This window comes from Rosa chinensis, chromosome 2 (assembly GCF_002994745.2).
Source record: "Rosa chinensis cultivar Old Blush chromosome 2, RchiOBHm-V2, whole genome shotgun sequence".
NCBI lineage: Eukaryota > Viridiplantae > Streptophyta > Magnoliopsida > Rosales > Rosaceae > Rosa > Rosa chinensis.
Genome location: NC_037089.1, coordinates 3,086,076 through 3,110,365, shown reverse-complemented (window position 1 = coordinate 3,110,365; position 24,290 = coordinate 3,086,076). Strand labels below are relative to the sequence as shown.

The following is a 24,290-nucleotide window of genomic DNA, read 5'->3' as shown; positions in this document are numbered from 1 at the left end:
TAGTGTGAAGTCCAGTGGCCATTTCTATGTAAGACATGTTGCCCAAAACTCATTGTAACCAGTTCATTATTAAGGAAGTTTCTTCTTGATAAAAAAAAAAAAAAAAAAAAAAAGTAAACCTTCTAGTATATATAATTCGAATCAAAACACAATTTCAATCATTCAACAAACCTGCTTCCACTCATGTTGGGATAATGCTAATCTCTAGCTAGTAAAGCTTTATTATAACTGCCAGCTCTCAGATCTCTTCACTTAAGCTAGTAGTGGAGAGTCACTTTTTATTTGTTTGTATTACACTCTTTTCCCTTAAAGAGGGGAAAGCACCTGCCAAACCCAAGAAATTTGTGGCTTCCTAGGTTTCTTTACCAGCTAGCTAGAACTGCTTTCTTGCTATATTTCCCAGTTGAAAAACATGGTCGGTACTCTAGCCCTCTTGCCTTATTAACTGAAACTGAAATATAATTTTTTTCCTGGGATCTTAACCATACTGAAACTAAGCACATTTGCATTGCTGTCTGTTTTGATCTTCAGGAGGAGAAAACGAGTTGGACTGCGGCCGATGCTGTGGACTACAAAGGTTCTTCTGCAGATAAGTCCATAACTGGTGGTTGGGTTACTGCCACGCTTATATTAGGTACATTAATGAGCATATTTTAATAGTAGTCAACCCAATTGTTTAGCATATATTGATCTTAGCTTTTAATGAAGAACTTTCATGTGTCATCATTCACCAATCTAAAGGTGCTAATTTCTTGATCAAAATGATCTACGTACTATAGGAATTGAAATATGTGAAAGGCTATCAACTATGGGAATAGCAGTGAACCTGGTGACATACCTAGTTGGGACAATGCATTTGCCAAGCTCAACTTCAGCAAATATTGTCACAGACTTTTTAGGCACATCCTTCCTCCTTTGTTTGCTTGGAGGGTTCCTCGCCGATTCCTTCCTTGGCAGATACAAGACCATTGCAATCTTTGCTTCAATACAGACATTGGTAAGTTCTTGTTCAATTTTTACCTTAAACATTTCTAAAATTTACGATGAACTTTAAATAATAGAATCTTGTTATATGTATGTACAGGGCACCGCTGCATTAGCAATATCAGTAAAATTGCCGCAGCTGCGCCCACCTCATTGTGATATTACTGCTGCCAACAACAACTGCAAACAAGCCAATAAGCTCCAAATGGGAATTCTGTACTTGGCTTTATATATAATTGCATTAGGGACTGGTGGGTTGAAATCAAGTGTTTCAGGATTTGGAACTGATCAATTTGATGAAAAAGATGACAGAGAGAAAGCGCAGATGGCATATTTCTTCAATAGATTTTTCTTCTTCATTAGCACAGGATCCTTGATGGCAGTCACAGTCCTTGTCTACATACAAGACCAAGTGGACAGAAGCTGGGCCTATGGAATATGTTCCATTTCAATGTTTTTAGCAATCTTGCTGTTTTTTTCGGGGACTAAAAGATACAGATATAAGAAAAGCTTGGGAAGTCCCCTAGTTCAAATTTTTCAGGTTATTGTGGCTGCTATAAGGAAGAGAAAGATGCCACTTCCATTCGACGTTGCCTTGTTGTATGAGAATTATCCCGAGGCTTCAAGAACTGGTCACACAGATCAGTTCCGGTAAGTTTTAATTTGGTTGCTGAATTAGGCTCTCCCTAGCTAGCCCTATATATAGTACTTACTAAACATCTGGCATGTTATGTGGTCTTAGTGTCAATTTGGGCCATAAATTCAAACATATTGTCTACATATATGTGAAGTTTCTACATTTTCATTTGCTATCCATGTAACTCATTTTTGTATAGTGTTGATACTCATCCGGTTCAATTTTCATATAGTTTATTGGACAAGGCATCTATTGTGGCAGAAGAAGATTCCCAGAGAAATGAACCAGCAGGTTCTGTTCCGAACCCATGGAAGTTATGCTCGGTTACAAGAGTGGAGGAGGTGAAAATGATGGTGAAACTACTTCCGATATGGGCCACAACCATCATCTTTTGGACAACATACGGACAGATGATGACCTTCTCAGTAGAACAAGCATCCACCATGGAGAGATCCGTCGGAAAGTTCCAGATCCCGGCTGGCTCTCTCACGGTCTTCTTTGTGCTGGCCATACTGATCACACTGGCTGTTAATGACCGTCTCATTATGCCTATTTGGAAGAAATGGAAGGGCCAGCCAGGTATAAATACTGGACCTAGAAGATGATCAATTTGTCCAAAAGCATTATAGACTTATATAATTACTATCTACTAGCAGCACTGGTATTCACTATTAAACACCACCACGTTGAACTGAAACTTAGAACCATAATACCCAATGCCTTACTAGTACCAAAACTTTAAAGTTTGAGTACCTATGATCTTCCTTACCATAGATTCTATTTATCTATCTAATATCTTTCTTTCTACAACAGGTTTCACCGATCTACAGAGAATTGCAATTGGTCTTGTTCTATCGACTCTTGGAATGGCAGCGGCAGCACTAACCGAGAGGAAGCGGTTATCAGTGGCTAAAGAAATGAGAACTATGAGTGCAGGTTCTCTGCCTATTGGTGTGTTCTTGTTAATCCCACAATTCTTCCTAGTAGGTTCTGGTGAAGCTTTTATCTACACTGGCCAGCTCGATTTCTTTATAACTCAATCACCAAAAGGAATGAAAACTATGAGCACAGGACTCTTCCTGAGCACTTTATCACTAGGCTTCTTTTTCAGTAGCTTCTTGGTTTCAATTGTGAGGAGGTTCACCGGAAGCAAAAATGGCCAAGGATGGCTTGCAGACAATATCAACTATGGAAGGCTTGACTGTTTCTATGGACTTTTGAGCGTTTTAAGTGTCATTAATTTTGTAGCATATCTCGTTTGTGCAAGATGGTACAAGCCAAGGAAATCTACCAAACCATCTGACGGTTCCTCTGCTGAGGGTAGCTGTTAAATTCAAGGATTAATGGCATCCATGCATCAAAACTTTTTTATGTTACTAATAGTCAACAGAAGTCCATTATGCTTGGGAAAAGTCCTGCCTACGTACTTAGTTGAAGATCACAAATCCAAAACCAGCTCCAAGGGGACGCATAGACATTTTTCCTTGGCTTTTGGAATAAGCGTATAGTCAATAACTCTCTGCAGTTGCTTGTTTTCCCATTTTGAATAGAAGGAATAGGTGTTAAGTATTATTGTGCCGGTGTTAATGAATAAAGGTTCCTGTGCAGATGCTAAGTGTTAGCTAAGCATGTAGATAATCAGAGGCTTTGTAATTAGTACAGTGTACGTGTATGTGACTGTGTATTCTTGTAGTTCCTTTTTGGCTTTTGCTTTCTTGATAAAAATTTGAATGGCTATAGAGAAATGATAGTAGCTTGAATTAGAGAAGTTCAACGCCTTCAAATCACTGCAATTAAATTTTGCTGTCATATGGGGGAGGAGAAGCAAATCCATCATGAACATTCAACGCTCTAGACTCCCCCTCCATCATTCAACTCTGTTTCAAACCGGTAAAGACCCAAAATGCAAGCATCAAAAGTGAATAAACCTCGTCAATACTTCTGCAGTAACGGAGAAAGGAGAATGCTTCATAACTCAATCACCGAAAGGAATGAAAAATTGAAAACCATGACTACAGGTCGTTCTCTTCCTCGCCACTTTATCACTTTGTTTTTTCGCTAGTAGCTTCTTGGTTTCGATTGTGAATAAGGTGACAGGAAGCAAACACGGGCAAGGATGGCTTGCAGATGATACAGAGGCTTGACTGTTTCTATGGACTTTTGAGTTGTCTAAGTGTCATCAATTTTGCTGCATATCTTGATTCTGCAAAGTGGTACAAGCCACAAAAACTACAGTACCAGCTGCTTTTCAGAGTGGCTCTTGTACTACTGAAGATTGGTGCTGGATAGTTACTTATCTTGTGCGTACAGGTTTTCTTTTTCGTTTGGAAGCGTATATGTACATCTAATGTTGTACACTGCAAAGCGGAAAGTGCAGAAGAGTCATCTATCTTGTCAATAGAGTTTGATATCATGAACCACTGCTAGATCCGGAAACTTTAACGGCCATAAAATAGACTAACAAGAGCACTTTATTGGTTCTAAAACAATATTTTTCTTAGATCTCTTTTTTAAAAGGATCAATTGTTATAAATCGACTTAACGTCGTAAACATCCATTTCAATACTGATCAGCTTTTGGTTTGAAAGGTTCCGATCGATAGTCACAATATATAACCCTGACTAGCCAGCTAGCCAGCCTTATGACACTAAGAATGCCACAATCAAACATATACGAGTCATCACAAATAGAGACTTCTGTTCGTGTGAGTCATCGTTCCCTATTAGGAATAGACTACAAGGGAATATATTGTTGTAACTACTTACCTAGTTTGTGTTGTGTAGTACAGTAGTACACAATAGTTGTAGTACGATTGTAGTCTGTTTATATACCTCTACTGTGAGATGAATAAGATATCAGAAAAATTCATTCTCGAGCAAAGATCCGAAAAGGACTTTGTCTCGTTGTTCTTTCTTTGTTTTTCTCTTAATTAGAGGAAAATTGTCTTAGAACTTTTTTTCTGTTAGGGTCCCATCTCCAGCTGACGTCTGTCCCTCACCAGATTGGCTTCATCCTTCCAGATCGCATTTATCAGGCCCTCACAAGGTTCTTCAGTTCCTGGCATCTCTGCAAAGCATTCAGACCAGCGTTCTCAGTTCAGACAACCCCGATCGTCTGCTTCATCTGTGAAGATCGCCGTCCTCATCTTCGAGTTGCTTCATCTCCTTCGATTCCTCATCTTTGGGTCGCGTCGCTCTATCCCCGCCTCTTTCGCGTCGCTCTATCCCAGGTGCTCAGCCCGCTGTCCTCAACCCAGGTGCCCTGTCCCTCAGATCACCAGCCTCGATGCCAATCAAGATTTGATCGGAATTCGTGCAGTCCAAGTCCAGTTTGCGGCTCACCTAAATTGCCCAAAAAAATTCTGTTATTGTTATTTTGGAGCCTTCTGTTCTTCTTATTTCCACTGCATACTTTGGGATTTGTGTGTTTTTTGCTACTGTATTATTGCAATGGGTGGTGATGACGGTGAAGGTCAGAGTTCTAAGATCAATGAGGTCCAAAAAATTGAGGTTTCTATCCGCAGTTCAGACGGTGGTTCTTTTGGTGGTCCAAAACTGAATGGTACCAATTTTCGAACTTGGAAGAAGATTATGTCTGTCCATCTTCGTGGCATACACAAGATGGGGCATGTGAATGGAACAACCAAAGCTCTTAGTGAGGAAAATGTGGATGCTTATGCTAAGTGGGAGGATGATGATGGATCTGTGATGACTCTCTTGTTTAAAGCCATGACTGAAGATGTGTTACAGTTGGTGGAAGAGTGTGAGACTGCTGAAACAATATGGAAGACATTGGGGGATCTGTATACCTATGAGTCTAATCTTATACAGGTTCATGAATTGATGTGCAAAGCTGCTAATATGCAACAGAATGGGCAACCACTAGCTGTGTATTTCACCCAGCTGAAGAATGTATGGGTTGAAATTGATCAGAAACGTCCTTGCAAGATCAAAAATCAGGAAGATCTTGTGTGGTACCAGAAGGAGAAGGAGCTTGAACGAGTTCATGTATTCTTGAGAAGGCTTGATGAAAAGCATGGCAGTGCCAAGGGAGAATTGCTCAGAATGACAGACCCTCCTAGTCTAAACACAGCTTTCACATACATCCATAAGGATGAGTCTCAACAGGAAAGTGTCAAACATGCACAGGTTGAAGTGTCTAGCCTAGCCATTCAGGCTAAGTCACCGACACCTTTTCTTCAGCAGCAGAGTTCTGTTCCCCTGCATCAGCAAGGTCCTCCACCAGGCTTCACCAACCGCCCTCGTCCTCAATGCTCTTATTGCAGCGACCTTGGACATGTTCGAGAGACTTGTTGGAAGTTGAATGGGTACCCCAAAAGGAAAGGTTATCGTCCTAAGGCAAAGGCATCTGTGGTTCAGTTGATCCAAGAACCAGACTTCTATGGCGTGGTCGGACAGGATCATCATACTGCAGGTAAGGCTGCCCCTACAGTCTCTATAGCTGGTCGTGGTAAGATTGGTATGGCTTTAAAAGTTTCTAACTTTGTTGGTTCTGATACATGGATTATTGATTCTGGTGCCTCCGATCATATGACTTATGACAAATCGTATTTTACTGAATTGTCTTCTCCACCTATGTCCTATGTAACTAATGCCAATGGTGAGGCTTTTCCTGTGTTAGGGTCAAGGTCAGTGCGTATTACTCCTACTTTGGAACTTCATAATGTGTTATATGTGCCTGACTTATCTCATCACTTGATATCTGTTCCACAGTTGAGAGTCTAAATGCTCCATAACCTTTTATCCTATGTATGTGATTTTTCAGGATCTTCTCACCAGGGAGATAATCGGTCGGGGCTATCTAAGGGCCAGGTTGTTCCATTTGGATCAGACATACGCAGGGGAGAAACCAGGTGCACAGTTCCGCACCGCTTTGACTTCGAGTTCTAATAAGCTAAGTGAAATTTGGTTATGGCATCGCCGTTTAGGGCATCCATCTTTTAGTCTTATGAGACAAACCATGCCTACTCTATTTATTGGTGTGGATGAGTCTGTTTTACATTGTGAAACATGTGTTTTGGCCAAGAGTCATCGTGCTACTTATTTTCCTAGTTTTTCTAATAAAAGTAGTATTCCTTTTGAGTTGATTCACTCTGATGTTTGGGAACCTTCTAGAGAGCCCACTGTTTCGGGTATGAGATATTTTGTGTTGTTTATTGATGATTGTATGAGATTGTCATGGGTTGCTCTTCTTAAAACCAAAGATGAAGTATTTCCAGCTTTTCAAACTTTTCGTACTCTTGTTCAAACACAATACCATAGCACCATTAAAGTCCTTCGTTCATACAATGGGGGAGAATATGTTAATCATGTGTTCCGAGAGTTTTTCAAAACCCATGGGATTGTTCACCAAACTACATGTTCCCAAACACCAGAACAAAATGGAGTGTCCGAAAGGAAAAATCGTCATTTAATTGATATGGCTCGTGCCCTTTTTTTTAGTGCTCATATACCTAAGTATCTTTGGGGCGATGATGTACATGCTTCTTCCCATCTTATCAATCATCTTCCATCTAGTGTCCTTCAGGGAAAAATTCCCTTTGAGGTTCTTGCATCTCATGTCTCCTTACCTTCATTTCACAATCTTCCAGCTCGTATCTTTGGTTGTGTTGCTTTTGTCCATGTTCCCAAAAACCAGACGTCTAAGTTGGATGCCCAAGCACTTAATTGTGTGTTTGTTGGCTACAGAGGTTATCAGAAAGGGTACAAGTGTTATCATCCACCTACCAGAAAGTACTATGTCACTATGGATGTTACTTTCTTTGAGGACATGAGTTATTTTTCCTCTTCAGATACAGCTCTTCAGGGGGAGAATTCATATTTTGAAGAGTTGTATCATGGAGAGGGGGAGGAATCAGAAGGAGAAGAAGAAGTCACACAGTCAGGAGGCATTTTGATGCCACCTCCAGCAGCAGAAGCTCCAGACATCCAAGCACCAGTCTCCATCACTCAGAATGAGGTTGAAAACACATCTGCCCCTCCTGCCATTGCTTCTACCCCTGACCCACAGCTTCCTGGTACTGAAGATCACCCATTTGAGGTACGCGCATCCACTGATACTAGTAGTAGTGAATCTAATGTTGAGCAATATGTGTTACCACATAGGACCACCCGAGGTCAATCAGCCAAAAGATATGAACCTACTCTTACTGCCAAATCAAAATACCAAGTAGCCAACTATATGTCCACTAAGAGGTTGTCTAAGCCATATGAATCATTTATTAATCAAATATCTGCTGTTTCAGTACCTAACAAAGTGCAGGATACATTAGAGGATCCAAAGTGGAGGAAGGCAATAGATGAAGAGATGGAGGCATTGCTGAAGAACAATACTTGGCAACTTGTGCCTCCACCTCAAGGCAAGAAGGCTGTAGGTTGTCGTTGGGTGTTTACCGTGAAGCATAATGCATATGGATCAGTGAATCGGTACAAAGCACGCCTTGTAGCAAAGGGGTTTACTCAGACGTATGGTATAGACTATGATGAAACTTTTGCTCCTGTTGCCAAGATGAATACTATTCGGGTTCTGCTCTCGCTCGCTGCTAGTTTAAACTGGCCACTCAGACAGTTTGATGTCAAGAATGCATTTCTTCATGGAGAGTTAGCCGAGGAAGTGTACATAAGCCTTCTATTGGGGTATATAGTTGCTTCTCCTGGTGATTTTGTATGCAAATTGAGAAAATCTCTGTATAGTCTCAAACAGCCACCTCGTGCTTGGTTTGGAAGATTTTCATAATTCATGCGGAAGGTTGGTTACCGGCAGAGCAATTCAGACCATACCTTGTTCCTCAAGCATCAACAAGGGAAGGTAATATCTCTAATTATTTATGTGGATGATATGGTAATCACTGGTAATGATACTATTGAGATGGATAGACTGCAGAGATAGCTAGCTTCTGAGTTTGAGATGAAGGATTTGAGTGAGCTTAAGTACTTCTTAGGAATTGAGGTAGCTAGGGGGAGAGAAGAAATCTATCTGTGCTAAAGGAAGTATGTTCTTGACTTGCTAACAGAGACAGGTTTGTTGGATTGCAGACCTATTGATACTCCTATTGAGCAGAACCATTGTTTAGCTGAGTATCCAGATCAGGTACCTACTGATCGAGCTTGCTATCAAAGGTTAGTTGGGTGCTTGATTTATTTGGCTCATACTAGACCAGATGTTGCATATGCAGTGAGTGTGGTGAGTCAGTTCATGCATAATCCGAGTGAGAGTCACATGGATGCTGTTATGCGAATTCTGAGGTACTTGAAGTCAGCTCCAGGAAGGGGAGTACTATTTTCTAAACACAACAACACTCTTGAGGTTTGTGGCTTCACATATGCAGATTGGGCTGTAAATATCACAGACAGGAGGTCAACATCAGGTTACTTCACTTTTGTGGGAGGTAATTTGGTTACATGGAAGAGTAAGAAACAGAAAGTTGTGGCACGTTCTAGTGCTGAGGCTGAGTATAGAGGTATGGCTCACGGAGTGTGTGAGTTGTTGTGGCTGAGAAATCTGTTACGTGATCTGGGTTTCAAACTCAAAAATACCATGCAGTTGTATTGTGACAACAAGGCAACTATTGACATATCACAGAATCCAATACAGCATGATCGTACTAAGCATGTGGAGGTTGATCGTCACTTTATAAAGGAGAAGCTAGATGCCAAAATTATTAGCTTTCCTTTTGTTCCATCTGAAGAGCAACTTGCAGATGTACTTACCAAAAGAGTTTCTAGGAAGGCATTTTATGACTCACTAAGCAAGTTGGGTATGGTTGATGTATATGCGCCAACTTGAGGGAGAGTGTTAGTGTGAGTCATCGTTCCCTATTAGGAATAGACTACAAGGGAATATATTGTTATAACTACTTACCTTATTTGTGTTGTGTAGTACGGTAGTACACAATAGTTGTAGTACGATTGTAGTCTGTTTATATTCCTTCACTGTGAGATGAATAAGATATCGGAAAAATTCATTCTCAATCTTTTTCTATTTGACTACTTCTAATGTTTTATTAATCGGTCCCCTAAAGAAAACTGATATCGGCAGGCAACAGTAAAAAAGTGCATATATGATCTTTGATGGCATTGCAACAAACTGGTGATATCAAAGTATTTGAGGAAAAAAGAAAAGAAAAACATATATAACTACTTTCATGGTATTAGAAACAAAATGATAACTAAAGACGGACGATGCATTTCGACAAAAATAACAAAAAGAATAAAAATAAGGACTGCATAATGCATGCATATCCTACTTGATTAGTGGTATGAAAAGGTGTGCATACAGAGACTAGCCGCAAAAAAAAAACAAAATGGAATTTATTTTCTTTTTCTTTCCCTTCTTCTTATGGTGTGCACTACTTTTATAGTGCATTAATGAATTTGTGCTTCTTTTTGTGTTTAACAAACCACAATCAATGACACATAGATGTTTGATTGAAAATTGCATTAGTGTTGTAGGAGAATTGTAATTGTGTTTATTATTGATAATAAGAGCTCTTTAAATAAGGAGTTACAAGGTACCAAAAAGGTAATAGAATCAGATTACAATTGAATACCTAGAACACATTCCTATTACAACTCTAAACCCTAGTTTGTAGAGGCACACATTATGTCGACATCCTTCAACACTCCCCCTTGTGCCGCTCAAACTTGGTGATGACGCTTGGATTGTTGCCTCGTTAAAAACTTTGCCAGGTAACAAAAACCTTGTGGGACAAAAATAACCCTGGTCGAAGGACAAAAAGAGCACAACACCTCCTTCACTCTTCGAGATCGAACATGTAGACATCATGCCTCCCCATGATGTTAATATCTCCCCCTGATTGCTACAATCATGGGGGTTCGGATAACTTTCTCAATCCGATGCTCTTTACATGTTTCTCGAAGGTGGATTTTGGTAACGACTTAGTAAATAAATCCGCTACATTATCCTCTGATCGGATTTGGTTCACTTCAATATTTAGAAGTGCTTGTTGTCATTTTGATGGAGGGGAGGAGGAGCACGGAAGGTGGCATTTTGCCTTGTGGGGTCCGATCCCATACTTCGGTCATTTCTTTTCTCTCTGTAGCGATAGAACAAGCTCATATCAATCGTACCTCTCAAATATCAAAAGATTGTCTTTATACCAATCTAATGGCGTTGCGTTGGCGAGAGGCTATATCTAGGCAACAAGTTCATAATAATTGAGGTGTCCGGTCTTGTATTATGCTAAATACAATAATATGCCTATTGTACATAAGTAAGCACTTCTGCTATTAACACATCTTCGTCATCATCCCTGGGACGAAACGGATCCCCTTTTAGGGCCAAGACTACGGACGACCATGGTGCATCTTTGACTTTATCAAAAATGCCTAAGCATCTATTGACACTATATACAAGTTCTGAATCTAGACAAAACCGTGTTCTCCCAAGGTCCTTCCTCTCAAACTCGGATTTCAGGTATTCAGCGGTTTCCCTTAACTCTCAAGGGTTCCAATTATGTTTATCAACATAAACAGAGAAAATTGCAAATCCGGAACTTGTCATGGAAACTCGTGGGCATAGTTCATCATATCCCTTCCCAATCAAGTAGTCATTTTAGTGAGCATTTCAACCTCGTTGCAAATACGCTCCGTTGTCTAGAGCCACTTGACTTGGGTAAATGATGTCCACAAGAACCTTCATTATATTCCGCATCTAGATCCCCATATAGATATGTAGTGACCACATTCGTAAGCTGCATGTTCAGTTATTTGGAAACTACCAAACTGACAAGGCAGTGGAGTGCAATGACATCTATTACGAGAGAATATGTCTTCTCGTAGTCGATTCCAGGGCGTTGTGAGAAACCTTGCACCATAAAGCGAGATTACCATTTCTTTTTCTCATCACGCTATCTAACGAAGACCTATTAATGTCAATAGGTTTTATGTTAGGAGGTGTTGGCAGCTCAGGCCCTAAATCCTTTCTCTTCGTTAGTGAATCCAATTCAACCTGGATCGCATCTTTCCATTTAGGCCAATTTTCTCTACGTTGGCATTCCTTCAACGGAGTAAGGTTCGATGTCATTAGTCTCAACAATTCCACGTCCTCATGTACACTAGTGTAGTTCGTAGAGATCTCTATATTCTCAAGAATTGGTTCTAACATTGAGGCGTCCCCCAACGATGTCTCTTGGACATAACCACGATCCAAAATATTCTCATGAGATGGATTTTGAGTATCAATTATCAATGGATCGAATTGTGCCAAACTCGCTCTTTTCTTAGGGCGAGAATCCATCGAACCTATGGGTCTCCTACTCTCTCTAGCGGAACCCATGGCCTATGACGCCATTATGCCACGTTTGTGGTGTCACCATACCACCATCTATGGTAGTGGTGCAGTACCCATCTTCTCTGGGTGGCACCATGTCCTCTTGTGGGGACATCAATCCTTGCAGACATGTTTGCAGCATGTATATGTGATCTCATCACTTTTAGGGGATCAAGATGAGACATAGTGGGGACAGACCATGTCAATTCCTATCGTTCCTGTTGAACATTGAAGTTCTAATCTCCCCCTAACGACGGGAAGACTGTCTCATCAAAGTGACAATTCGCAAATCCAGCGAAATAGAGATCGCCTGTCAAGGGTTTTACGTAGCGGACTTATAGTTGGAGGCCTATGTCCAACACAAATATATATATATATATATATATATATATATATATATGCATTCATTGCAATGACTCATGTTGGTGCGCTGTGGCGGTGCAATTGGCACATAAACCGCACACTCAAATATGCATAAGTACGAGATATTTAGACTCGAACCCAGTCACTAGCTATAACGCAAATAAAATTTGAGTGGATGCTATGAGTCGTAGATGAATGAGCATAGCTGCATGCGATATTGCATAACCCAAGCGGAAATATTGGTGCGCATTACCAAAGTCCGGGCTACCATCGTAGTCTTTTAATGGTGGCTTTTTCGACAGACCAATTGGGTGTGTACATGGGAATGTGATACTTGATATCAATACCCAATGATATGCAATAGTCATCGAAAATTTTCGATGTAAGCTCTCTAGCATTATCAAGTCAAATTGACTGAATGGGATGATCTGGGTAGTGAGCTCGTAGCCATATGTTATGTGCTAGGAGTGTAGTATAAGCAGCATTATGAGTGGATAATGGCACAACATGTGACCAGCGTGTTTGCGTATCAACCAACACCATAAAACATTTATACGATCCGCAAGTTGGTTGATCAAATCCACAGAATTCCCTTAGATTCTTTGTGAGAATGGAATTATTTTCTCAATCTCCTTTGCATAGGATGGTCTGAATCCTAAATAACAGGCTTTACAGAACGAAACATGGGCCTTATATTCAACCAATGAAGGTTTTGGTTAAGCCACAATGTCACAATGGACTTGAGAAGTAAGGAGAGGAGTTGAATAAGGGTTTATGGCGTCAATGCCATGTATTTGCCGCAGGGGTAGGCGGCGCTTGCCATGTGTGGCCGATCTTTGCACAATCATGGCGCCATGAGGCGCATGTGCAGCTCCTCGAACCAATTCTTGGTTCTTACTTCTCTTCGTTCTGAAAATGGATGTCCGTGTAAAGTCTTTAATACACGGATCATCATGCCAAAGCCTATATGTGTCAGAACCCCATAAATCGTCTTTCATGACATGGTTGGATTCAATAACTCGAATAGTGGTTGCATACAACCCACTAGAGCAAAACATAAGTTTCTCTAATACTCATTTATGCTCGTAGTCATTAGAGGTGATGCAAAAGAACTCTGTCCATTCTCATAATGTGTTTCCACATGAAAACCATTGGCTCTTATATAATAAAGTTTGATTAAGGTATGTTCAAGACATTAAGTAAAAGAATTGACACTTTATTAATAGCCAACGATTACATCAAAGTTTCCAAAATCTAATCCAAAATAAAATCAAACTAAGACACATTGTAGTCACTCTATCCGTTTGGTAACTCCAATCAAATATGACCAGGAAAGTAGAGAGAGATATTGGTGGAGCGAGACTCTCTTAAGTACCAATAATCTCAATGACTTTCCTAGACATCACATTTTATTGGGTCCGCCACATAAGAAAGAGTTAATACAATTGTCATTTATTGACTAAAGCATATTGCCATTACAAAAGTTCTTGGAAAAATAAAAGGACTAATCTAATCAAAGTCTGCTGCATCCTTGTGCACTTCATCTTCAGCTTTGAAGTCCTCTATGGTGAGATTGACATCTCCACCATCTCCTTCTTCTTCTGCAAGGTACACTTCTTACTCTCTCAGGTCCCTGTATGCCCTGTATCTTGCAGCTAGTTGCTCGCTTGCCTTGCATTGCTTGAACCAATGCTCAATTGATCCACATCAATGACACTCATCATTGTGGTTGCCTCCCTTTAATTGAGGTGCACGTTGCGGGCATTCCCTAGGAGGGTTGGTGCCACTACCATGACCTATGGCCCCACCATTACGGCTAGGGATACCACGACCCCCTCTCCCATATGTGGCATTACCACCACGTGTATCCACACCAAACTTGTGGTTTCCTTCCTGATTAGGGCGGTTATATGGGCCCATACGTCCCTCATGTCCCCCATTCTTAGGGTATCGCTCCTTGCACCCTCCTTTGGGTACATTATAATTCGCCTCTTGAATGCTTTTAGTTCCAATGGGCCTTGAATTATAATTCCTCACGAGTATGTTATCATGTTTCTCAGCTACAGATATAACATTAATAAGCTGATGAAACCTCGTGATCCGTCCAGCATTGACTTCAGTACAGTATTGCTTTGATACCACAATGGCTGAAACGGGGAAGGTGGAGAGAGTTTTCTTAATTAGCTCTTGCTCTGTGACAGGCTGTCCACAAAACCTCAACATGGACTGTATGCGAAGAGTTTCTGAATTATATTCAGCTACAGACTTGAAATCAGCAAAGTGCAGATTGTTCCATTGAACCTTCAAGTCAGGGAGGAGGGAATCTTGGACATTGCCAAAGCGCTCTTCTAGCGCTACCCATAGCTCTCTTGCATCCTTGATCGACATATACTCCAATCTGAGTGCCTTGTCCATATGGCGTTACATCAAGATAACTGCTTGAGCATGCTTTGTAGGTGTTTGCACGAACACAAGATCCGAGTTAGGTGCCTGGATTATGGGTAATATTCCCTTTGAAGTGAGATGGTTCTCAACATTGGTTACCCAACTGTGGTAATCCGAGCCTGTTGAGTCAAGCATGAGAAAGTCGAGTCTAGGTTCATTCGACATCCTGAAAATAAGAAGAGAAGATATATTAGTTTCGGAGCTAAACTTCCACGAAAACTAAAATAATGAGATTTCCGAGCTATGCTACCAGAAATCAATTTCTAAGAATCTCTTTTGGATTAGACCAAACAATGATGTTTTAATATGGTCATATTTGATGCTAACGGACGCTCTTAGTCCGAGTATTATGAACACTCTTAGTTCACACGAATGCTCTTAGTTCGTTTAATTATGAACACTCTTAGTTCATTCCAACACTCTTAGTTCGTTAAGCGTGAATCCCCACAATTCCGCTTTGTTAAATACTCAAAACTATTTGGCAGCATATATTCTAATATTCCGCAGAAAATAAAAGGAATTTAAATACACGAAAGCAGCAACTTTAATTAAAAAAACTTACGTGATGATTTTGGGCTTGAGAACACGCACGTGTTGATGCAGGCGTGTTAGGATTGAAGTAGTATCTGCGGAGACGCGCAACTGGCAGTAGCAGCAAGTAGGGATGCAGCAAACGTGTTAGGATTGCAGATGCTGTTTCAATCCTAAGTTAGGATTGCAGTGGTTGTTCAATCCTAAGTTAGGGACACAGGTAGCAGAGACGCGCAACGGGTAGTAGCAGCAAGCAGGGATGCAGCAGACGTGTTAGGATTGCAGATGCTGTTTCAATCCTAAGTTAGGATTGCAGTGGTTGTTCAATCCTAAGTTAGGGATACTGGCAGTAGAGACATGCAACTGGCAGTAGCAGCAAGCAGGGGTGCAGCAGCAGGGATGCAGGCAGCAGCAAGGGTTTTCGGTGGCAGCAGGAGGCGGCAGGGGCTGCAGACTTGCGGCAGGGGCAGCAGGGAGGCTGTAAGGGTTGTAGACTTGCAGTAGGAGCAGCAGAGGCTGCAGATTTGAGGCAGGAGCAGCAGTGTGGCGACCCAAATGGGTATACCACAGCGCCGTAATATTAAGCCAATAGGAGCTCGATACGTCGTAAACATACCGTAGACCTACCAACTTAATACTACAAGGCCTTTCGAAAATACAAATTTTAGAAAAATAGGAGACCAAGAAAACTAAATTTAGAAAGGATTTTAAATCAACAACCCAACACTCAAAAGAACAAGTCTGGAAATGCTTAAAAATAAAGTGGGCAAGTGCATTGTGGCGCCTTAGGGCTTACATCATAACCGAAATGAAAGGAAAGTTCAACAACAACAATAAACAAAGGGGTAAGGCGCGCTCCCAGGTAGGCGGACCTCACAGAGTTCAACATGGAATGAAAAACGAGTAAAACGATGGAATACCACAAAGGAAGAACTTCAAGCAACAGGAACAGCAACACACAAACTTGGCCAACGACCCACTTCTAATCCAAATCGTCCGGAATGACCTCGTTATAACCTGAAATGTTAGGGTGAGCATTTCGTCCTCGCTAGCCCAATAGGGGCCGACCCAACCTTAGTTAGGTTTGAAAACTAATAGGTAAAACATAACTATTAGAATATAAATTGCGTGCATTTGTAAAATCGAGTAAAACAAATGCAAACAAAAACAATCACAATTGTTTCGTTTTAGGAAATCATATGCAGCATGCTTCACACAACTTGGAGCTCCGAGATACTTACCTGCCGGCTAAACTAAAATAAATCGGTGACCGACCTGGTTCGTCATCCTTCGAGAACCGGCCAACTACTCTATAGTTTTTAGGGCTACAAGTAGCGAAAGTGTCCATTTCTTGGCTCTGAGTCTCCTATGACTGGTTCACTGTCTGTACTCACCTTTCCTCGACAAACATAGGAGCACAGCCCCCTCCGGAGGTTCACTGTTATCGACACTGTGGGATCCCTAGGAATCTACGCGTCTAGGTCCCATTCACTTTCAGGTCACAAACACAAACATACAAAGGGTACAGTATCTCAACATGCAAGTCTAGCCTCGGTTTTCGCAATCAACAATCATCAGTTCTGAAAACACATGTATCACGAGGCATCGACTAATGAACAACCAAAAACATAGTTGCAGGCAACATAATATTATACTAGAGCATTCCACATATATCGAAAAGCCTCTAATAAGGAAGGGACAGCTCACCCTACCTGGAAAATACTGGCGTACTCCACACTCTGATGCTTTCCGCTTAAGCTTCCTTAACGATCGTGTTTCCTGAACCATTACTTAATTTGTAAGTAATTACCCAGGTAAACATCATGATCAACTTTAAGTAACCGCGTACACTAAATCCTTTTTATTTAAATGAGGCCATTAATTATTTCTTTCAACCTTTACCAATTTGGGAAACTAACTTCTTTCTTAAAAAGGAAAATGTCCTTATCGCTCCGCAAAACTTTCGCCAATCCGAGCGACCAAAGTCGAGTCGATCCTCACGTTTTACGAGGTCGGTCAACCATGGTCAACTCTCGGAGTTGACTTTTAACTTTTGACTTTGACTTTGACTTCTGAATTTTGACCAAGTATTCCTTTATTTACCATTATTTATTATTTATTAAAAATAAATAAGTAAATAATTCTTATTTATTTAAAATAAATAAATAATTATAAATAAAGCTTTACTTTTCTTTTTTACCCATTTACTTCTCCTTTTTCACCTTTTCACTTTTACCATGACTTTTACCTCCACACTTTCACTTTTACTTTTTACCTCCTTTTTACCGAATTTACCTTTACTTTCACCTTCTTCACTTTTTACCACTTTACCACAGTAAAACCTCCTTTAATCCAATTTTTACCATTTTCTTTATTTTCCTTTTCTTTCAAAAACAAACTCATTTCTTTTCTTCTTCCTTTTCTTTTTCTTTTGGCCAAAACTACACAACAATAATCACCAAATCTTCCACAACAAAATTCTAACACGAAGAAAATCATGCTAATAAAATCCTACTAATTAAACCATCCTCAAATCTCTATTTTTCACAATTTTTCCAACAACAACAATAGCTCAACATAATCAAAATCAACCAAATAAATTCCAAAAATTCTAGGGTTTGTCCAAAACTCATTCCTTACCCTTTCTTCTTCAAAAATCACGTCCTATTCCTTCTCCTTGGCCTTCTTCACCTACAAATCCGTCCAACATCAACATCTCAACCAAAAACTCGAAAACAAGGTTGCATGGATAGATCCTTACCAAAAATCCTTGCCAAACCCATAGCCTAGCTTCATGGTTTAAGGAGAAATCGGGTTCATGCAAACAAAATCACAAACCCAAATCAAAAACTCGGATTTAGGAAGAAATAGATGTAGATCGGATGAATAGAGGCTAGATTAGGAGGGATATTACCTTGATTTAAGCTTGGAAAGAAGAAATCACAAAAAGCCCCAATTTAGCTTCGAGTTCTAGGGTTTTTGGAGGGTTGGATGGCCAAATTTCTTGATTTTGGTTGGAGAAATGGAAAGAGGGAATGGAGAGAAGAAAATCTGGAAATTTTGGTTGAAATCCGGATTCCGGCGACTGCGGCGGTACGGTGGCGACGATTTCCGGCGAGGGGGGAAGAGAGAGAAGCTCTCGGGTAGAGAGAGAGAGAGGAAAGGGAGAAAATGAGGAAGAGGCTAGGGTTTTGGGGTGAATGAGATGCTTAAATACCTCTCCCTAATTTATTTGTGAAAAGTCAAATTTGCCCTCCTTTTGGGCCAATGGGCTTGGGCTGCTCCTACTTTCTTTTTCTCTTAATTTCCTCAAGCTCAATCCGAAAATTACATCTTCAATCATCCTTATTTCTCCGATACTTCACCGAATCCTTTCGGGAAAATTTTCCGGGCTTGTCCTAAGCCTCGAAACTTTTAAAATAATCTCCTAGTCCCAAATTGGATTTTCTCTAAATTTCTTAATCCTTTAAATGGCCTCAAAGTCTTAACCTAAGCTCAAATACTTTTGTACCTCACGAATACGTAATTTCATACGTTATACGATAAATTAAAATAAACAATAAATAAAATATATATATAAAAATACGGGGGTCTACAAGCAGGGATGCAGAGGGGACTTGCGGCAGTGGGCTAGGGCAGCAGGCTGTGGTAGGAGGCTGCGGCTAGGGTTAGAGGCTGTAGCAATTTTAGGGTTTTTTCTTTTTCTTTTGGGCTAGGGTTAGAATTTGTGCTGATAACGTGTTGTAGGAGAATTGTAATTGTGTTTATTATTGATAATAGGAGCCCTTTAAATAGGGAGTTACAAGGTACCAAAAAGGTAATAGAATCCGATTACAATTGAATACCTAGAACACATTCCTATCACAACTCTAAACCCTAGTTTGTAGAGGCACACATTATGTCGACCTCCTTCAACAATTAGCAATTTGAAGCAAGAACAGTAGCAGAGTTTACAGCAAACTTGAGTGCTTAGAAACTCATATCTACAATTCTTCATATTACGAGGAACAAACTGAAGAAAATGAAAGACAGATTGTTACGTCCCGAACCTAGATTTATCGATTTGCTCACCATTTAGACGGTAAAGGTCGACTATTATCAATTTCTACTTTTACCGATACTTTAATGGCCCTAAAAGGGTTGACTTTTTGTTCGGGTCAATTTATGAGAAATTTTCCTTCATGAAAGTTGTATAGGACTTTAAACTGAGCGCGTGTATATGTAGTACATAAAAATTGGGGTTCGTATGCGAAAGTTATGAGTAGAATACGAAAGTTACTGTTCATGGTAACAATTGGGTATAAATGAGGAATTTACTGTGGTAGGTTTCCAAAACCGGAAACCCACCCTCTTCTCTCTCCTTTCCCCCGAACTCTCTCTTTCCCTTTCGGTCACTTCGCCTCCCCCTCGATTCCTCGCAGTCCGGCCACCAACCGGCGTGCAGCCAGCCACCACAGGAGCGCCTCCCTCCTCTCTATACCCTAGTGGCCTTTGATTGGGACGATTTGGCCGAGAAACCTTGGATCAAAGCAAAGTTCTTCATAGCTGCAGTTTGGGGTTTTGGCGATTTCCGGCGATTCCGGCCACCTCCGGTCACCAAACTGGCGTCGAAGGTTCGGTTTTTGCCAAAGATCATTTCCCCTCAGGTCTTTCATTCCAATTTGCAGTGTGGAGGCCGGATTGACAATTGCAATTTCTAGGGTTCTAGAGTTTTCTGGGTTTTTCTTCACCGGCCGGTTTCAACTGTTTCAAGGTAAAATTAGGTTATGTTGTAGTTGAGAAAAATGATCAGTGTGTCGAGTTGTTGTACATGAAATTTGGTAGCCGATTATGGGGGTTGTTGCCGGCGCGTGGGCACCACTCGCCGCCACTGTGGGTGGCGCGTGGGATGGTGTAGGGCAAGTGTTTAACTTCTATCGTTTAGCTAGATATTCACTCGTACATTGTAGTTTCTATATTTACGTCTTTGGGAAGAATTGGAGAAGTGTGAGTATGGATTTCGATATATTTTTCCAAGGGTGGAGTTTGTTAATTTAATTACGAGGAATCCATTCATCAGATTTCCTTGATTCTACCCTAGAGCCCTTAAATTAACGGAATGACGTTAGTGGAGAAAAGTTGGAGGTTTTGGGCATACAAAGACAATGTTGGGGTTTGGTTTTTATTTGTCGTAATTTAATTTTCCATCCAGTAATTATGGGTTTACGAACGTTATATTGTACAGGACGTGAGGAGGATTCCCTTGAGGAGGGTTCGGATCGACGGCAGGCTTAGTCGTACACTGTGAGTGGACCTTTGCTTTTAAATATGGATGCATGCAATTGTTGATTTGTCTTGATTTGATTTGGGAAATGAATTAGTGACTTAAATCATTATTTTAATTTAACGAGCATATTAAACGGACTTAAATATTTTATTACTATGTCAATTGGATTTTCGAATTAAAGTTGTTATGCTCGATTTTGAATTTGTGATTTATGTTAAATTTCGTTGAAGTAATTTTCCAAGGTAATTTCCGAAATTAAGTATATTGCTATTCGTTGATTTGAGATTTTTGGAAAGATATTCGAAATGGGATTTCGATGAAGTTATTTCCTATTTGTTTATCGACTTTCGGTTTTGGCATTGGGAATGCCTTGCTGATAATCTAATTATTCTTTTAGCGTGTGGGACACGCTGTTGATTTATGTAACTTTTTACGAGAATTTTCGGGTGCGGTTGGGAATCGTACCCGTGTTTTATTTATTCGCGGGACTTATGGGGAAGCCTTATAGATTTACTGGATTTGAATGGTTTTTACCTGCCACACCTGGGTCGCTATATTTTATTGCTAGCTAGCCTATTAGTACTCCTCCCTGCTTACTATGTGTTCGTGGGTGAGTAGAGCAGAGCATGGGATGCTCCAGAGTGTGGGACACTCCGACCCGAGCCTGGGAGGCTCCCTTCTTTCGTATGGTGATACTTCTTCCCCATATCTTATCGTTGCTTGACTAGCGGGGCTAGTCCGATTTTCACTGTAGCCAGCGGGGCTGGTCTTATCTTCTTGAGAAACAAGATTTCGGTTTTACGATGTATTCTTTTTCTTCGAATGTTGTGACTAGCGAGGCTAGTCGGTTTACCATTTTGAAATCCTTGGATTTAAAGCTAAATATGTTTTCTAATTGTTGCATGCATCGGTTTTTAAGTGAATAAATGTGGGAAAGTATAAACTCTTTTTCCGTTGTGCTTATTTATTTTGTCCACTCACACTAACGTTTTTATGTACTTTCCCCTGGCCCCTTTGGTTTCAATTGCCCAGATCGCAGCGTTGCTGTCCGGCTTAGGAGTTGAGGTCTAGCACCAACATTGTCATCTATCCTTAGTAGGTTATCTATTAACCTACCTTATGTATCATGTTTCAATTGTGTCCTATAGATTGCTCTGATGACCTTGGGAGGATTGATTTAAACATTTGTATAATTATGAGTGTAATGGAGTTGTATAATTTTGGAGGAAGTAGAAAGATTTGACTTGCTGGGTTGTAATTTATATAAGTGGTTATGTTTATGTATTACGGTGTTTATACTTGGAAATTTGCTGATTGTTGCTGGGAAGCAGGGCGGCTTCAGGAATTGAAATTTAGTTATACCTAGAAGTGTTTTTCAACAGGTTTTGGGTTGTCCACTTTTAGGGGAAATTCTGTCGAATTTTCTCGAAAAGTGGGCCCCGCAGGTCCATCTTGGAGTTAGGGGGTAATTCCGGGGTGGGTCGTGACACAGATACTTGTGGAAGATTTTCTGGTATTACTTCATAAAAGAAAACGATTACAAGCTACATCTATACAAAGGAGATGGAGTGTTCAAACCACAACTTACCCTTGATTAAAGGAACAAACCACAATCCTAAACTTAAAATTTACTCTATCACCACCTATGTACAAAGTAAGGCACAAAGTAAGGGAAGTAAGCTATGAACAGTTAAGGTATGGCGTGCAGCAGTAAGGTATCGTGTGCATCTTCCAATATAAAGATCAGTTTATATAGTAAAGCAAAAGTTAACCTACCGAACCATCTTGTGGTCGAGAATGAAAGCTTAACTAACTATATTAAAAGTACTTTACATACAAAATATCTAGCTAATTGAGTGGAGAAAACAGTTGCAACAGTAGCAGCAAGTGGCTGAAACTGACTTTCCTAATTGAAGCAGGAGAGCATTGACTTCCACAGATGATGATGATCACCATCCTAATATGATAAAACTCACTACTCATGTGTCTGCAGCGTGCAGACTGCAAATGCACTTCTGAAATAATTACCGGTGTGTTGATCAAGATGCATGAAACTTAACTAGCTTTCATATGAAAATGTTTCTCTTCATACTCCTGGAGCAAGTACTCAATTAAAAGGTGCAAAACTACTCCAGATATACTCTCTATTCTCAATTAGTCAATTATGTATTTTCATGGTGGCAGTTCAATTTCTTTGGAAATCATGGGCTTGCAGTTTCGAAACTCTAGTGCTTCTCAAAAACATAGTATTTCCTTAGTCTAGTGGCATTAGGAATGATTTCTTTTTTATTTTGGGACTTGGATTACGTGCAATTAATTAGCCAACTATGAGTAGTCGAAGGTTTTCAAGGGGGTACTGGGTGAAAGATAACTGAAAGAGAACAGAGAGTTTGTGGAAAACCTCACACAGACAGGATCAATTGTATTGCTTATTTATATTACATCAGATACAGGTAATAAAGAAAGTATTAAACACAGATTTACAAAGAGATTACAGAGGCCAAACTTAGGCATCAAGTAGACTTGCCCTCCAAGGCTGGAATCATTTAGAGGATTCTGATGTGATCTTCAAGTCACAACGATTCTGTTCATCACCGGGAATATTCAAGCACCAAGCTTAACCGTTTAGGAAACGGATCTTGTAATGGATCGATGAACGTTCAATTATTTGACGGTTTTCTCAGCTCAATCTCTTATTCTGGTATTAACCATAAATATTGGCTTAACTTTAACCACTCGTTTCAACATTGATCAGCTAGCTGCTGTTTTAGGGTGGCCAGAAACTAAAGCTTCATTAGGAGGACACGAGCACATTAGACATGCGCCCACAAACTAGACCATCAAATCAAATATGATATATGGATAAACTCTAAACTTTATATATTTTTAGCCTCTTTTTTTTTTTTTTGAATGAATCAACTTCTGATTAGTTGCTGCAAAGAAGCTGCAGAATAGAACCAAATTTCATCCAAATGTGGCATAAATAAAATTATAACATTGACTGGCTAGCTAGCTCAATAGCTTGTTTTACATGCCAGATGTAAATAAAAGATACGAGTCATCATAGAGATCGATAAACATCTAACATTTAATCACCTAACTAATCTGTTATCTGCAGGCAAGAACTAAAATTTCATGATATCTTTGAACTGTTAAAAATTGAGAAACTCTACCTTTTAAACAATTGGCAACTGATACATCATATCATGGTACGTATTAGAAAAAAAACAATGATAACAAAGTTAGGCATATACTACATTTTAGTGATTAATTTAGTGGAATAGAAGATGCTAGCAAGCTGGGGAGAGGTGTGGCTGTAGGGACTGGCCTCAGATCCCCAACTGGTTTTGTCTGGTTATGGGTTTCGTTTGCCTTTTCTTTCCTTCTTATTGTGTTCACTACTTTTTTGATGGCCGGTGGATTTGATATTATCATAAAATACCCAAATACAGTAGTAGTTCTTAGATGCACTGTATATAATCATGTTTAGTTCTAATAAGCACGTAGAGATCACATGGAGCCACAGTGGACAATCCCCCACTGGACCATTCCTCCATTAATATGTCAACTCCGGTGTGACCCTACGATATACGGTTTTAGTGAACAAAATAAGCTGAAATCCAGACTACTTTTGAGTCGGTTTCAACTTTTTAAGAGAATTATGCAGAAAATATATGAAGCTTAGCTAGCTGGAAATCCCATGACAATGAAAACCATCAATCTCATGTTCCACATGCAGATACCGTTTTATGT

At 40.1% G+C, this 24,290-nt stretch overlaps 1 protein-coding gene and 1 long non-coding RNA gene across 2 annotated transcripts; one reads left to right on the top strand and one right to left on the bottom strand.

The window, feature by feature from the left end:
* Positions 1-215: 215 nt before the first annotated feature.
* Positions 216-3,378, top strand: LOC112185910 (protein NRT1/ PTR FAMILY 6.2). Its single transcript, XM_024324244.2, has 6 exons — positions 216-415; positions 532-634; positions 780-997; positions 1,085-1,635; positions 1,854-2,200; positions 2,435-3,378. The coding sequence occupies exons 1-6, from the start codon at positions 413-415 to the stop codon at positions 2,950-2,952; spliced, it is 1,740 nt and encodes a 579-aa protein (XP_024180012.1). The 5' UTR covers positions 216-412; the 3' UTR covers positions 2,953-3,378.
* Positions 3,379-14,848: 11,470 nt separating this feature from the next.
* Positions 14,849-18,450, bottom strand: LOC121051356. Its single transcript, XR_005805509.1, has 5 exons — positions 18,033-18,450; positions 17,912-17,962; positions 16,984-17,050; positions 15,303-16,288; positions 14,849-14,906 (listed from the first exon to the last, which is right to left on the bottom strand). It is a non-coding gene; the product is annotated as an uncharacterized LOC121051356 (long non-coding RNA).
* Between the last annotated feature and the right edge of the window lie 5,840 nt (positions 18,451-24,290).

What these genes read in the sequence shown, in the direction of transcription:
- LOC112185910 (XM_024324244.2), top strand. An exon ending in TACTGCCACGCTTATATTAG is followed by an intron (nt 635 to 779) that starts GTACATTAATGA and finishes TACGTACTATAG; the next exon opens with GAATTGAAATATGTGAAAGG. An exon ending in GGTCACACAGATCAGTTCCG is followed by an intron (nt 1,636 to 1,853) that starts GTAAGTTTTAAT and finishes ATTTTCATATAG; the next exon opens with TTTATTGGACAAGGCATCTA.